Source organism: Schistocerca gregaria, chromosome 2 (genome assembly GCF_023897955.1).
Source record: "Schistocerca gregaria isolate iqSchGreg1 chromosome 2, iqSchGreg1.2, whole genome shotgun sequence".
In the NCBI taxonomy this organism is placed as follows: Eukaryota; Metazoa; Arthropoda; class Insecta; order Orthoptera; family Acrididae; genus Schistocerca; species Schistocerca gregaria.
In genome coordinates, this window is record NC_064921.1 from 411,295,025 (window position 1) to 411,310,878 (window position 15,854).

The 15,854-nt window shown below is 40.5% G+C and overlaps 1 protein-coding gene across 1 annotated transcript in view; it reads left to right on the forward strand.

Moving 5' to 3' along the window:
* LOC126335802 (gastrin/cholecystokinin type B receptor) overlaps positions 1-15,854 on the forward strand; it is a 138,378-nt gene that overhangs the window by 39,525 nt on the left and 82,999 nt on the right. The window contains exon 3 of the mRNA XM_049999265.1: positions 8,118-8,305. Within this exon, the coding sequence (XP_049855222.1) occupies positions 8,118-8,305 (188 nt within the window). The remainder of the gene's footprint in view (positions 1-8,117; positions 8,306-15,854) is intronic.

The following is a 15,854-nucleotide window of genomic DNA, read 5'->3' on the forward strand; positions in this document are numbered from 1 at the left end:
GTTGCCTATAGCAGGAATTGCAGCAGACTTCTACATACATTAATTTGTGTGTGTGTCGTTAGAGCAGTAAGGGCTCTGGCAAACGGGTGCACAGCGATATCGTCACGAACCAATCACTTAAGTAACACAGTTTTATCAGTGGTCTCGAATGTGTTCTAAATTTAGGAGTCATAACCGGAAGTGATGTTATGATACATGACCAACTTATAAGCATAAAACGATCTAGTTTTCGAACCGACATTAGATTCTTAAGTGATTCCTTATGTCAAAAATAATGAAAGACTGGCTGCAATACTAAGAACGATAGGAATTGTATGCGAATAGTAAAGTAGAAAGAATGTATGAATTTGTTTGCATGTGATTTGGGAATATACAGTGTGTGGTTATGAAAGTACAGCTGAAGCTATGTTCCTGTAGAGCTGAGTGTCTTTTATAGTATTTGATTCTTTAGAAATATGTGATATAGGGTCATAAGTAAAATTCGAGCAACTTATCTTAACAGGGAAATGCTGTACTTCACATATATCTTCATTTGGCAAACTGTAGCGTCGAGAAGAAACGAGTTTTTCAGTTTTGCTTTGAAAGCAATGAATTTTTACGTTTAAATAGGTTCTCCTGCACTTTGTATCTGATAGCGAATTGTAGAGGATGGCTGAATGCTACATGAATGTTGACACATGTGTGTGTAATGTATTACATATAAATAGGCAGAGAAATCCACCACTGTTCTATTGCATTATAAATGGATTGGAGTCTTTGTCATTGTATGGTTTATAACTCATACGACCACTTTGAGGAAGGAAGGGTCCTGCGAGCATATTTGGAAAAAAGTACTGTTTGTTGCCATTTAATACATTTAGTTTGACTTCCACGGGGTCACATAAAGAGCCCATTCCACAAAGAGAAATCGTAGGGTATGAAATTGTAATACCACAATCCTTAGCCAAGGAAGATGTAACAGTTTTATCGTAGTTTACAGTAATATTACTGCTTCCTTGGTAGTCTTCTCGCACACGGAATCCGTAGTTTGACGTTAGATGGTCTAACATCTCAATTTGTTAAAAACCATAGGAAAATCGAGACGTTACTTCACGCGTTGTAATGAGAGCCAGATGAGGCGTTTTCCGAAGTGCGGCAACAGTTTAACAGTTTACAAGTGGGGCAATATAGAACATTACAACAGACACGATACGGAGGCAACCCTCATTGAGGATGGATAATTTTGCTAAGAAGTGCAGAATGTAGAGCGTTACAGGAAAATTCTCGTTTTTTATACCACAACTAGCTTATAAAAATCCATGCTCTTGTAGTGTACTTGCAGATCTGCGTTGTATTAGGCCACTGCGTAGATTGGCAGACATCATTTTTCGAAAACACAATCCGATAAGATCAGTGGAGTTCAATGATCGGAATAAATGTCTCAGGGGTTTCGGGGCACTCAGTTGAAAAGTAATTGATGAAATGACTCTAGATACGTCCGCTCGTTCGCGTCCGAACAATCCGCCTCCAACCTCGCCTATTTTTCATGTTGTAACATTCAGAAATCGTAATATAATTGATTAAAAGACAAAGTAATGGCTTAAATCAAAACGGAGCCGACAAAACAGATAGATTTAAATAATCTCTATCAAACAAATATTATTACAATACTACAATTACATCTGGTCAGCTCGAGCTCTCAACAGCAACAAAGTGATAACACAAGAAGAAGATATAACAACAGCGCTCTTTCATTTATTCTCAGTGACTTTGCGTTAACCACTTTGACAACTTCCGGCTTGTTTAATGCAATCTTTGATCACTTGCCAAAATATTGTTCTTCTTTACAATTAAAATATTGTTTTCTCTTTTTTACACAGCGTTGCATTATCAATTATGAAATAAAAATTAAGAGAAAAGGACAATGAAACGTTTTAAGATCTTGTGTTATATCGACATGCGTAAGGTGGTAATCGACTACACAAAGTTGATGCAATACTCCACGTACTTAACCCCTTAGCACATGTATTTTAACGCCGGATAATTCCACTTTATACAAGTATGATATAGGCATAGATTTTTTGTATTTCCTCGATAAGGTTTCGAGTGCCTCCTGCTAATTTTGTTCCAATGTGGTTATTCGTGATATAGTTGTCCACATGTTGTCGAATACGACAGTTTCGTCTTGACCAAAATCTTGACTTTCCAGTATTAAAGCACACTTATGTTTATCGTTCCTCTCTGAATCTAGTGTTTGCATTAAAGTCCTACAGCTTCTACCGCAATTTTCGATTATTCCCTCTGTATTATGTTTTTTCTAAGTGTATGTGTGGTGCCATCACTCTCCAATATCTAGTGCTTACACTGAAGTTCTTAGCTTTTCTATAAATTTCGATTATTCGTTGTGTACAAGGCTTTGTTATGTAAGTGTATCTAAGAAAGTGTAGGCAGGTTACAGAAGGTTTGTGTGGTAACAGAAGCAGATATGTTTGCATGCAATACACCTCAGTACAGCATCAAGTTTGCTACTAGCGGGCAGCAGAAGCTACCTCTGGCATGCTATTCGACAGACCCAAATGTTCAAAGAATAGCACTCTGCGAAGAATAAAATATCATCCTTTTAACTCTGCAGAATACTGTCACATCGACAAATGGGGGTAATGGCTGTCAATTCTAAGTTTTAGTACTAAAGTTATGATTCCTCAGTGTTAACCAATTTTTTTTCCAACTAAGAGTTAAGATCTCGATGTAATCACATTAAGAATTGACATATCTATATATTATCTGCATCCATGCAGAATATCGATTTGTTGCATCTTGCTTAAACAAACAAAAAAGAAACAGCCACATTCTTTGGATGTATACATAATTATGTAGTACTGTTTTCCATCCCCATCAAAGGATCTCTAATGAAATGTAAACTCTGCAGATTATACAAAACATCTACTTATCTTCTGCGTCTGGAGCATTAGGTAAACTAATGTGCATCTAATAAACACCCTTGAAACCATCATTTTTTTCTGCAAATACAGTAACATATGATAACTCTCCTTTAGTATTTACAGTAAATGCGGATATTCTGTATTCCCATTTCGTATCCTTATTTTTTTCTATAGTGTATCCATATTTTACATATGTTTTCACATTTTCCATACTCTACGTATATATGTACAACAATATTTACATTCTGTTTGTTTATCCTACCACGTTTCTCCCCCACCAAACTAGAGAGAATTTACAAAGTGTGTGGAAGATCATTTGTTTCACTTCTTCAGAAGGTCAACCTAGAAAAACTTCCATCAACACACAATGACAAATTCCGTGCCAACCAACACATACACTAAAATACTCATAGATTGCGGTGCAGGTTGGGTTCTGACTTCAGAAATCTTAAATACACCTTTATGTTTACTACCTCCATGACCACCCAACAATAATGGCACTCATTTGTATTTTCTCCTATGTCAAAATTTGTTATGTGCTCTAAAAATACGAGATGTATATAATAGATGGAAATCGGAATACTGATCTACAGCATCTCAAATAATTTGAAAAAAATGTACAAGAAACTGACGTTATCCACGTTTAAACACAAAGCCCAATTGCTCTATTTTGTGCGTGCGTGTGCGTGTGTGTGTGTGTGTGTGTGTGTGTGTGTGTGTGTGTGTGTGTGTGTGTGTGTATGTGTATGTGTGTGTGTGTATGTGTTTCAGCTTCTCATGGGACTCCCAAATCCCTACCACAGACCTATACTTGTGGATCCACCTCCTAACACTATTGCAGACGTGAGATGGTTGATCCCACTTTGGCTACTACCCCACCCAAACCAAACTATGGTCGATCCACCTCCAAACCATACCCAGATGTGATGGGTGGATCCACGAACCTCTCCTGTACAATGGCGGACCCTACGAAAAATGGACACATGCACACACAAAATATTGCAACTGTGCTTTGTGTTTAAAACTCGACAAAGTTAGTTTCTAAAAAAATTATTTTAAACTGTTATATACATCCCAGATCTTTAGTGTATATGTGTAGAAGCATTAATAGCTGCAATTGATTAATACATTGACTGTTATTTCCATCTGTTACATACATCTTGTGTCTTTAGGTCCCTCGATACAGTCTGGCATGTAATGGTTGTTATGTGGTGGCACACTGGGCATGCCAATACCTTTTTCTAAAAAGCAAGACGCATATTGAATTTGTTGTTTATATGCCGTGAGCATGATTAATTTTGCAAGTGCCATTGTACAGAAGGTGATTTTTTTATTATGCTGTTAATTTGGACGCTTTTATTCATGCGACTGTATCAAGTATTTTCTAGTTATTTGATCCTGTAAGTCTGATCTGTTTTGTATGTCATATTATGCAGAAAACTGAACTGAGAAATTTTCATAGCTAGTCCTGTAGATGGATGATAGTAGCTTTGGTCATAGATCTACATTTAGTTGAGTGCTAATATAAGTAGCTTTAATTAAGTCAGAGAGTTGTCTTCCAATGAGTTGTGCTGTGGTTAGTTGCAGAAATTAATTTTATTGCCTTTTTGCGGCTGTGGCCAAAGACTACATCACAGACATCATTATTTTTGTTGGTCAGATTTTATCTGCTGGGGTGAAGTCTATTGAATTTTGTTTTCATTGTGGTAAAGGTACTTTATATTTTTATCCTCCTGTTGAGCCCTGGTTCCAAGAACTGTCTTGAGGTATAAATGAAGTTTTGCTATCTTTTCTCTGTTGTCAAGCAGAACGTTTATGTCAATGAATTCTTTGTAAAATTTAGCCCAAGATTGCACAAAGCCTAGCCCAGCCCCACTCAGATTACATACTGAAATTAGCAGAGGAGCATGATTGTGCATTGTCCTAGTGTGGGGCCCTTAGCCAGACAGATAAGAGACTGCATCTTGCCATACTGCGTGCTGTTACAGATATAGTTGTTAGGGATGTGGCAAGTGTGGCGTGGCTATACAGAGAGGAGGTCTCATACAAAGTGATGGTACAGGAGCTGGTCTCTATGAACACTGGGGCAGAGCTATCCCAGCTGTTTCAGTAGGTGAAGGGTAAGATGGTGAAGTTGGCAGAAAGGCGCAAGGTTGTGATTGGTGAGATTAATGCTATTTGGCTAGTCATTTTTGGGTTTAAGTTAGTATTTCTGTTGCGAAAAGGTGATTCACTTTTCTGAGGTCGGGCACTACTCCAGCCTCGCTCTATCGCCTTCGGTTTCACAACCTTCGCATGGAACTCCAGTGATGGCTCTCGGGCTGACCGTGGGTTGCCTCATTTGTGCAGACTCTCTCAGCGCCCTTCAAAGCCTCTGTGTGCTGCACACTGTCCATTCTTTAGTGCAACGGGCCCAGGAAAGCTGTCACTTGCTCACTCTTGATCAAGCCACTGTGGTGTTTATGTGGGTTCGTGGTCACGTCGGTCTGACAGGAAACGAGGCTACTGCCAAGGCTGCAGTCCTCGTACTTAAGCCCGCTAGTTCCTACACCCTCTCCGATGACTGCGTTGTCGTCTGTCAGCAGATGGTTTCACTTTAGCATCACCACTGGTACTCCCTTCATGCGAACAGGCTCCGGGATACTGAGGCCCTTCCAGTGGCTTGAACGACCACCTCTCCGCCCTCTCGCCGCGAGAAGATGATTTTAACAAAAAAAATGGCTCTGAGAACTTTTGGACTCAACTTCTGAGGTCATTAGTCCCCTAGAACTTAGGACTACTTAAACCTAACCAACCTAAGGACACCACACACATCCATGCCCGAGGCAGGATTCGAACCTGCGACCGTAGCGGTCCCGCGGTTCCAGACTTCAGCGCCTAGAACTGCACGCCCTGATTTTAACAATGTTGCGTATGGGGTACTGTCTTTTTAGCTGTCGCCATTTATTTAGTGGTGCTCCCCCACCACTTTGTGCACATGGCGCCCAACCTTTAACTATCCCCCATTTCCTAACGGAATGCCATTTTTTTAACAGCTTACGTTCCCGTTTGTGTTTGATGTTTGACTTAACGGCCGTTTTAGCGAACGACGCCTGGACTGTCGACAGCGTTTTACTTTTATCTGTCGTCGCAATATGGCGAAGGCCATTTAATTTTTAGTTATGGACCTTCATTTCTCTACGGCGTATTCCATAGACGTTTCTCCACCTCCCTGTTTTTAGCTGTCTGCTCTTCCGTCGATTGGCGTTGAGTGTAGTCGTTTTTAGCTCCTCTCTTTGTATTCATGTTTTACAGTTTTGATATGGGCGAGTATGATCTTAGTTATTTTTGCTCCATAAGACAAACAAACAAACAAAAAAAAAAACGACAAACAAACAAACTTTTCCGGGGTCAGGGCGTCCAGTGCATTGATCTTGGAGTATGTGAGTGATGTAAATGCTGTGTTGGCAGTTGTTGAAGGGAAACTAGACGTAGGTTGTTTGTTTCACTGGAGAGAATGACTGTGATTGTAGCTTTAATTAGCGCAGGGTTTACTGTGTCTTCCGTGCTAGGTAGCTGGAGGGATTTTATGCAGTTGTTAATTTTGTATGGTTTTTTTCACGCTTTGAGGTGCTGTTTCTTAGAGTCAGTTTGCTCTATGTGTGGCTGAGTGTTTCTTTTTTGTTTGACATCATGAAGGAGTTTCCCGGCTGAAACAGGGAAAGCAGTAGTAGTGTGCACTATTTTGTAGATGATCTTGTTTGTATAACGGCTATGTATCAGCATGCCATGTTTGGGCCAAGCAATATATTGTTGGTTGTAATTGGTGTTTTCGTGCAGTTTTGAATTGCAGACTATGTGTATGTGTCACCCTTGTGTGATGGAGGTGCAGAGACCACTTCTGCGGATGGGAGATGTTACGGTGTATTTATAATTCATGGCATATCGTGTTTCCTGCTCCGCCTAACCCGCCATGTTAGCATTTCTCTCACTATAGCGTTTGGATGACGGGCGCGATTGGCGGCGTTTGCGGAGTTGCTGGCGCTTCTGCAAGCCTGGACAGGGCACTGTGTGACAAGCACTGTGTCTTGAGCTGACGAGTACCACAGCCAGAGACTTGGGCTGACCAACAGGTGAGTGCTTGAACTCTGAGTGGCGGTGCATGGTGGACTTGATTTCGATGGCAGCAAAGGACAGTAGCCCAGAACTGGGTTGCAGACAGCAGGGGCCATTCCTACTGCTGCGCGTGCTATGAACAGGACCATCCACACAGTCTGGTTGTTACCTGCAGACAAGATGAATGCAGTTAGTTGGTGAGGAGCAAAGAATGTGACGGTTCCTCCAATCTGCTACGCCAAGAAACACTCTATGTGACCCTCAAACGATCAGCATAGGACGTGATCACTGTGTGGACCAGAAACAGCAGTTGCAGTAGATACACAGCCAGGAGATACGAGATTAAAAAAGGAGAGCTAACTGGATGCTTTAGTAACCAACAGTAATATTTGGGTCAATTGAGTGACGTAGCCTAGTGTATAGTGAAGAGTTTAGGCTGTACATTTAATGCATCGGGTAACCAGCAATATTTCACCAGTAGATCCATGCAAGCAGCGCAGTGTGTAGTGGTTGTTGTGGCATACTGAATGTGTAGATGTTTTCTCCAAAAAGCAAAAGCCGTATTTATTTTGCTTTTATACACTGTGAGCGAGATCCATTTTGTATGTGTTCTCATACAGAAGGTGATACTGTTATTATCTCCAAACATCTTTATCACGCATTATTTGGAGGAATCAGGACTTCAGGCGCCTACAGTCATTGAAATAAATCAGTGGTGGAGGATGAAACTTTGTGCCAGACAGGGACTTGAATCTGGATGCTCTGCTGTTCTAGAATGACTGCCTTAACCGTCTTGGCCATATGGACACACTTCCAGTCCTACTTAAATTCTCATCCTGCGCCTCTATCCGTCATCCCCACTGCTTATATCATTTGCTAAGTCTCACAGGGATGCTAAAGACATGGCGCAACTGCACTGAAAGTATGTGGATCTCTATACTGCTCTGTCGAACACATCTGATAGAACAAACACCTCATACCGATGTACCTTCATACTGGTTACCTGATCTGTCCAACATCCTGGCTGCTGCCGTTCACTGTGTACCAGTGACCCGTGGAGGGGGCGCAGCTGTGACATGGTGGCTGCGTGCGTGTGTGTAGCAGGTGGAGCCGCCGCGCGGCGCGCCCACGGTGCTGGTGGTGGCGCAGCAGGGCCAGCCAACATCTGGCTCCGGTTGTTGCACGTGGCCCGCGCCGCTCGCCGCCTGCTCGGCCGCCACCGCCCTCGTCGTCATCATCGCCGTAGTGACCGCCGCCGCCATCTTTACTTGCACCTCGGACTACCACCAGTGAGTATGCTCCTTCTGCTCGCTTAACAGGTTTATAGTAGCTTTTTTGTGGTAGAAGTTAGGTGTGGTATTAACGTTTTTGTCGTATCAGCACTGTCATATTTATAGGTACCAGGAATCAATAATTAATAGATACATTTATTATTTGTGAAGCACGACATTATCGAGAAAGGAAACTGTAATCTTAACGTAATTTATAAATATTAAGAAAGACTATACAAAAGTAATTTTTTACTGTCTAGATGGCAGTGTACATCAGGCAATTAAAATATGACAATTAGTTTAGCTTCGGTGTATCAAACATCTTCATATCGTTCAAATTGTAAATACAGGTGAGCAGTGTCATAATGTTTTTGCTCATCAGTGTAAATGCAAGTGAGTGTGCGTAAAACAGTATCAACAGTGTACATCAAGCAAAGACATGTATCCGTATTAAAAACAACCAGACTAACACAATATCGTTGTTTAAAGCATCATCAAGAGCAAGTCAGGTCCTAATCCGTAATCTTGGGAGACGTCGGTAAAAAAAAAAAGAAAGAGTTGGGGGGGGGGGGGAGAATTGAATAAGTAAAATTTCATTACACATTCATTATATGCACTTGTAAAACAGGTGATACAGTAATAAGCTTTGTTACTGACGTACCTGTTTTACAAGTGTACACAATGGATAACTGATGCATTTTCACTTACGCACCTGCCCCCTCCCTCCTTCTTCTCTTTTTGATCTCCATGTTGCGTGATTATGGGTTATGACCTGACTTGCACTTGCCCTACATAATGCTTTAAACAGCAATGTTGTCTCAGTCTCCTTTTTTGAATACGAATATATGTTTTTGCATGATGTTCACTGTTGATACTGTTCTATGCACACTCACCTACATTTACACTGATAAGTCAAAACATTATGACACTGCCCACCGTGATGTTGAATGCCTCCTGATGATGCTGCGAGCACATGAAGCAGTAAAGAAAGAATGTAAGCGGAAGAGAGATGAATGGGAAGCGAATATAGCGAAGATATGGAGCGCAAATGCAGAAATCCCATAATAAAAGCCATTTTGACACAGGGAACATTGTTGTGGAGCTTTGGTTGGATATGAGAATTTCTGAAACGGCGAACCTGGTCGCTTGTCGGTGTTCTACTACTATGAACATCTACGGAACGTGTATGAAGGATGGTTATATAATGAGTTGACTGTATGGTGTTGGACAATCACGTTTCATCACAAAACGTAGAGGTCAGAGGATCCCCCACTTTGCATTCCAGGATAGGCAGCGATCTGTGGCACTTCCGACGACACAGTACAATACTAGTGCAGGCACAGGTGTTTCTGAACACATCATTCGAAGGTCATTGTTGAACATGGACCTCCACACCACACGACCCCTACATATTCCTGTGTTGACCTAGCGACATTGTCAGTTACGATTGCAGGGAGCACAGCATTACTTAGATTCTAGTGTGGATCAATAGAAACGTGTCACCTGTCGAATGAATCGCATTTCTTGTTGCACCATGTAGCTAGATGGTTGGGAGCTTACACACCATCATCCATGGGATTGACTTTCACGATACATGGACTGTGCCACAAATGCAGGCCAGTGTGGGTAAAATTATGCTATGAGGTATTGTATTGTATGCTAACCGGGGGCCTAGAAACGACGGAGAGGCTCCGACCCTGCCACAGCCGCAGTGGTCCACAACCCCACGACGAATACCACAGTACACTTCACTCCTCTACCGCCCCACACCAAACCACTCTTTCAGGGTTATTGTGCGGTTCGTCCCCCCGTAGACCCCCCAGGGAACATCTCACACCAGACGAGTGTAACCCCTATATTTGCATGGTAGAGTCATGGTGGTGTACCCATACACGGAGAACTTGTTTGCACAGAAATCGCCAACATAGTGTAGCTGAGGCGGAATAAGGGGAACTAATCCGCATTCGCTGAGGAAGATGGAAAACCGCCTGAAAACAATCCACAGATCGGCCGACTCACCGGACCTCGACACAAGTCTGCCGGGCGGATTCATGCCACGACCAAGCGCTCTTGCCCACTCTGGAAACTCGGCATTAGATCGCACGGCTAACCGGGCGGGCTATGCTACGGGCTACATTGACTTGGGGTTTCATGACATCAGTGGCGGTAATCGAAGGCATCATGACAACAGTGAACTACGTGAACTTTATTCCAGACCACTTACATTGCTTCATGCTTGAAGTCTCCCCCTTGGCGATGACATTTTCCAGCAGGATAACTGTCCATGTTGCAAGGTCAGAAACGTGCTACAGTGAATTGAAGGAGATTATAGTGAACTCACAATGATGCCTTGTCCAGCAAGTATGCCTCATCTGATCCCTTTGGAACACGCATCGAGTGCAACCTGCTTGCGTGTAAACCACGGGACTTGCTCGATCTGTGCATAGTCATCTGATGCCACAAACTTCTGGAATCCTATCGTGGACTTGCGGATACCACGGAAAACAGAATCTCTGTTGTACTGCATTTGAAAAGTTTAACAACACGCTATTAAACAGGTGGTCTTAGTGTTTTGATTCATCGGTGTACATTTTGAAGAATCTGAAGATGATTATTACAGGTGGTTGTCAAACACAAACGAAACTAGTTATCAAGTTTTAGAAGTCTAATGTGAACTGTGGTCCAGGCGGTATAAAACAACTTCTGTTTTTTTTTATCGTGGCAAAATACATTTATTACTATCCCCAAAAATGTGAGTTGTATAGTAGCCGGCCGGGGTGGCCGAGCGGTTCTAGGCGCTACAGTCTGGAACCGCGTGACCACTACGGTCACAGGTTCGAATCCTGCCACGGGCAGGGATGTGTGTGATGCCATTAGGTTAGTTAGGTTTAAGTAGTTCTAAGTTCTAGGGGCCTGATGACCTCAGAAGTTAAGTCCCATAGTGCTCAGAGCCATGTGAACCATCTTTTTGAGTTGTATGGTAGCTTCCAAGACAACAGGTTGTAATTGTGAAGAATAAATAAATAAATCCTGCATCAATTATTCATATTTTGGATTTGCAGCTCTTGTATTTTTTTCGTGTATATAGTTAAAGGTATTGGCTATAGGTTCCACCTTACTGAAAAAAAAACTGTCCCCTCTGTGCCATCACCAATGGGTTTTGTTCGGCGAAGAACTGTAAAAAGTAAGCGTGTTTTAGGTTGTAACTGATCTAACAAAATGAAGCCTAAACTCAATTTTTATTCGTTTCTGTTCTTACCTTGGTTTTACATTACATAGTTTTGCAGGACCATCTGAATCGTGTCCTGTATTGATAGTTTGTCATCTGCCAACCAAACGATATAAATGTGAATTTTATCATCGAGTTAACAACTCCCATGATTTTTTGAAAAACGTGATTTTGGTTTGAAAAACGTTTTGCTTATATATATGTTATTATTTACGTTTTGTTGTGAGAGATCCTTATTCTTTAACGTTAAGAGAGTACTGCACACACATAGTAAATGTTCTTTGTTTGGTTTTGGTTTAACAAACGCGTTTCCAAGTCGCAAAATGAAATGTAAACGGTATTTTGTGTGTCCTAACCCCGTCGCCATCAGTGTTCATTTGTTCCTGGGTGAGTTTGGCACCGATTTTGAATTTTGTTTACTTTTATCTCTGTTTTTCTCTCTCTCTCTGTGTGTGTGTGTGTGTGTGTGTGTGTGTGTGTGTAGCGGAGGCAGGGTGAGGGGAGGGCGTGTAAGCTACTTTACATATTCATGTCCTTCCTGTAAAGCTCCTTTAATGTGTTTTAAACAATGTGCCTTTGCAGAGTGTAGTGTATTCGTTTAAAACTTGTTTGCCTTCTGCTACTGCCTTCTGTATGTGGAACTTCCCTTCTGTTGTTAATTTGTGGGATAGGCTGTGACTGCATTTGAGTATTTTTAAATTTGTTGCTTTTGTAGTTGGGTGTTGGTTATGGTCTACTGGGAGGTGAGCAAACGTGCTATGGGTGCTGTTACTTTTTTAGGCTGTTGAGGCGTTCTCAGTATCTTGTTTTAAAATACTTGCATGTATGTCCTGTGTATACTGATTGGCAAATATTACACGTGAGTTTATATGTTCCCATTCTGTTGAATTTATCTGTGAATATCTCCTGTGTTTTATTCTGTGTTGTTTGAAATCCCTGTTTTTTTCACTATGTTGCCTATTCGGTGGATAATTTTTTGCTATAAGTAATTATGTGCCACTTTGTTTTTGTGTCTGTTGCTGCATTGTTGTGTCTTGCATGTGGTCATGGTTCGTGTTGTGTAGTTCTGTATTGTGAACGGTTTTTGTGTGTGTGGTGTGTCCGTTTATTCTCTGTTCACAAATTTTTTGATTTAATTCCTCTTTCATACGGGTCCTGTAACCATTTTCAACTGTTATTTCTTTTATTGGATTTAGCCCCTCTGTGTAATGCTGTTTTTTGTTGGTGTCCTATTCAGTGTGTGGGGCATGAATCTGAAACTTGCTTGCTAATGTGCCACCATTGTTCGATAGATTATGAATGGTGGTGGTTGTGGCTGTCGATTTCTTTAATATTCTTCTTGAATATTATGAAGTAGTTGCTGTTGTTTGTTTTTTATATGGTGAGATTCAGAAAATTTTGTGTGCCTGTTTCTGTTTCTAATATGAAGTGAATTTTTGGGTGTAAGTTGTTTATTTCATTGTGGATCTGTCTTGTGTATGTGTGATTCAAGCATCAGGCATATTATGTTACTGACATAATGGTACCAGAACATAACTTTGTATTTTTTGTTTTTATTATGTGTGTGAATATCTTGTTCCCTAAGTTGTCCATGAATGTGTTGGCTAGGAGGGCGCTAATTGGTTATCCCACTGGCAGTCCCTCATTTTGGGAATCAAATTCTTTGTTGAACATAAAGTAATTTTGTGCTGTTTTGGACTTGAGTGAGGCTGCTATTTTAGTTTGACGATGCTGATTGTTTCATTTATTTGAATGCAAGTGTACACTGATGTGACATCAAACGATATGAGTATTGCTGTGTCTGTTGTGCCTATGTTCTTGATTTTCTCTACTAGTTCCACAGAGTTTTTTAGGTTCCTGTCGTTTTTAAAAGTGTATATTTTGTTTAATGATGCGTGTATATGTTGGGCTAGGTGGTATGATGGAGCATTTCTGATGTTGATGACTGGTCTTTAAATGAATATGTTCCTCTGCACATTTGGTAGGGATTTTGTGTCATTCTTTTTATCTGATCTTTTGAGAATGTATTTTTGATGTTTTTCAGTACTTGTTGAACGTTTCTCTTGTATCTTGCTGTTAGGTTACTAGTCAGATTGGTGATGTTATTATCCTTCAGAAACACTAATGTTTTATCTATGTAACCCTTTTCCTTCATAATCACAGTAATATTCCCTTTGTCTGCCCTTGTTAGTATGGGATTCTTTTGTTTTAATTTTTGTTTAAGCTTGCTGACTGTGATTTTCTCCAGTGTTTTATCATTAGAAACTATGATGTATTTGTGTGTTCCGATCATCTGTTTTACTTCTGCAGCAACTAATTCTCTTGTTAAGTTTGCATTCTGGAAGTGATGACCTCGATGTTTGGTCGCCTGCCCTCTCCCTCCCGCCCCTCATATCAACCGACCAAACATGTCTGCCTTAAAATTTGCTGTACTCAGTCTTTCTTGTTCTTTTATGATGTGTTCAGATTCTGTTATGAGACCTTCTATCATTTTGTGTGATGTGTGTGTGTTAATGTTGTGTTTTGGTCCTTTTTCCACTAGGGTTTCTTATTGCTTGGTGAAATTAATGTCAGTTAGGTTTATGATTCTGTCATGAAATTGATGTTTTTGACTGTGATGACTGCGGCTGGTGTGTCTGTGCTGTTTATGATTCTGCTTATTTTTTGTTTTATTTCTCCTGTGTTACTTGCATTATTTTATGTATTTGTGCCTTTTCTCTCTGTGTTGTTTCCTCAAACTGAACTGATATTGCAAACTTATCGGACAATTTTAATGTGTTTTGTTTAGTTACTTGTTGAGCACCAGTTATTTAGCGTATAGTTCCGTGATTTCCTGTTTTAGTCACGTAATTTCCGCCTTCATTTTCACTTTACTTACTAGCTGATAAAATTCACATTTACATAATTTGGTTTGTAGATGACAACCTGTCAGTGTAGGACACCAGGTTGTCCTGGAAATCCGTATAATGTAAAATCAAAATAAGATCCAAAAATAACAAAAACTATCTTTAGGTCTCATTTTATTAGATCAGCTACGACCTAAAGTAAGTTCACTTTTTACAGTTTTTCAATGAACGAAACGCACTGATAGTAGCACAGAGGTACCGAAACAAGTTTGGGTAATAAGATAAAAACAGTGTTTTGCATGAAGGGCAGAACCTATTTCCAATAACCTCTACCTATTATTTGCAAACTGAAGAGCGAGCAACTCTTCTCGTAAGGCAAGTGGCCGTTCCTGGAATAACGCTGGCACTGCTACAAGTTTATGTAGATTCATGTGTGTTTTTTGCGTGAGTTGCGTTATTAGTTTCTCCGTATTAAGAGACCTCTGCTGCTTCGCAACTGTGTAGTGAGCTGATGAATAACCGTCCCATTCGCAAATAGATTTTTAGTTTACCTCGATTTAGGGTTTTATACTGAGACCAACTGTAGCGTATTCTGAAACTAACACCACAAATGCAATTCTTTCGTGATTAGTACAACAATAAATACAAATTACGGGCATGTTCGTTTTGAGCGTTAGCAGCAACATATAAAGGAATCCGAGAAGGAAAATAAGAGAAACGAGATAACACCCAACGACGGAAGATAATGGAAAAAAAGTGGTATGACTCACAGAGAACCTTAAGCAGAAAGAAACGTAGCTGGGAGAAGATAGGAGCAATGGCTGTATTTATTGAAAGATGGAAATTTGGCCACTCACTTTCCTTCTACTCCATTTATCAATTTCTTAGTGAGAACAATATAAGGGCCAATCAAAAAGTTTTCGTTTGAGGACGTTGCAGCAACGTATATGCAACATAGCACGACTCCGATGCGTGTACCGCGTGATCAAAAAGTCGGTATAAATTTGAAAACTGAATAAATCACGGAATAATGTAGATAGAGATGTACAAATTGATACACATGCTTGGAATGTCATGGGGTTTTATTAGAACAAAAAAATACTAAAGTTCAAAAAATGTCCGACAGATGGCGCTTCATCTGATCAGAATGGCAATAATTAGCATAACAAAGTAAGACAAAGCAAAGATGATGTTCTTTACAGGAAATGCTCAATATGAAACGTCCCCTTAGAAAAATTTATACACGACTGTGCTTAAACTGACACACAATATTTTTGGCGCAACGCAATCTGACTTCCAAAAATCCCTACGAAAGAATGGCCCTGACTAACATTAACCTATACGTTTCACATATCACTTACCTCACAAAAATCTTCGTTACTCGAACTACTGCAATACAGCGAGCGCCACTACTGCCAGCTAACTAAAAGTTTCAAACTACGGAAGTCACCAACTAATGATAGGCACAGTTAGCAAATGAAAGATTTTAATA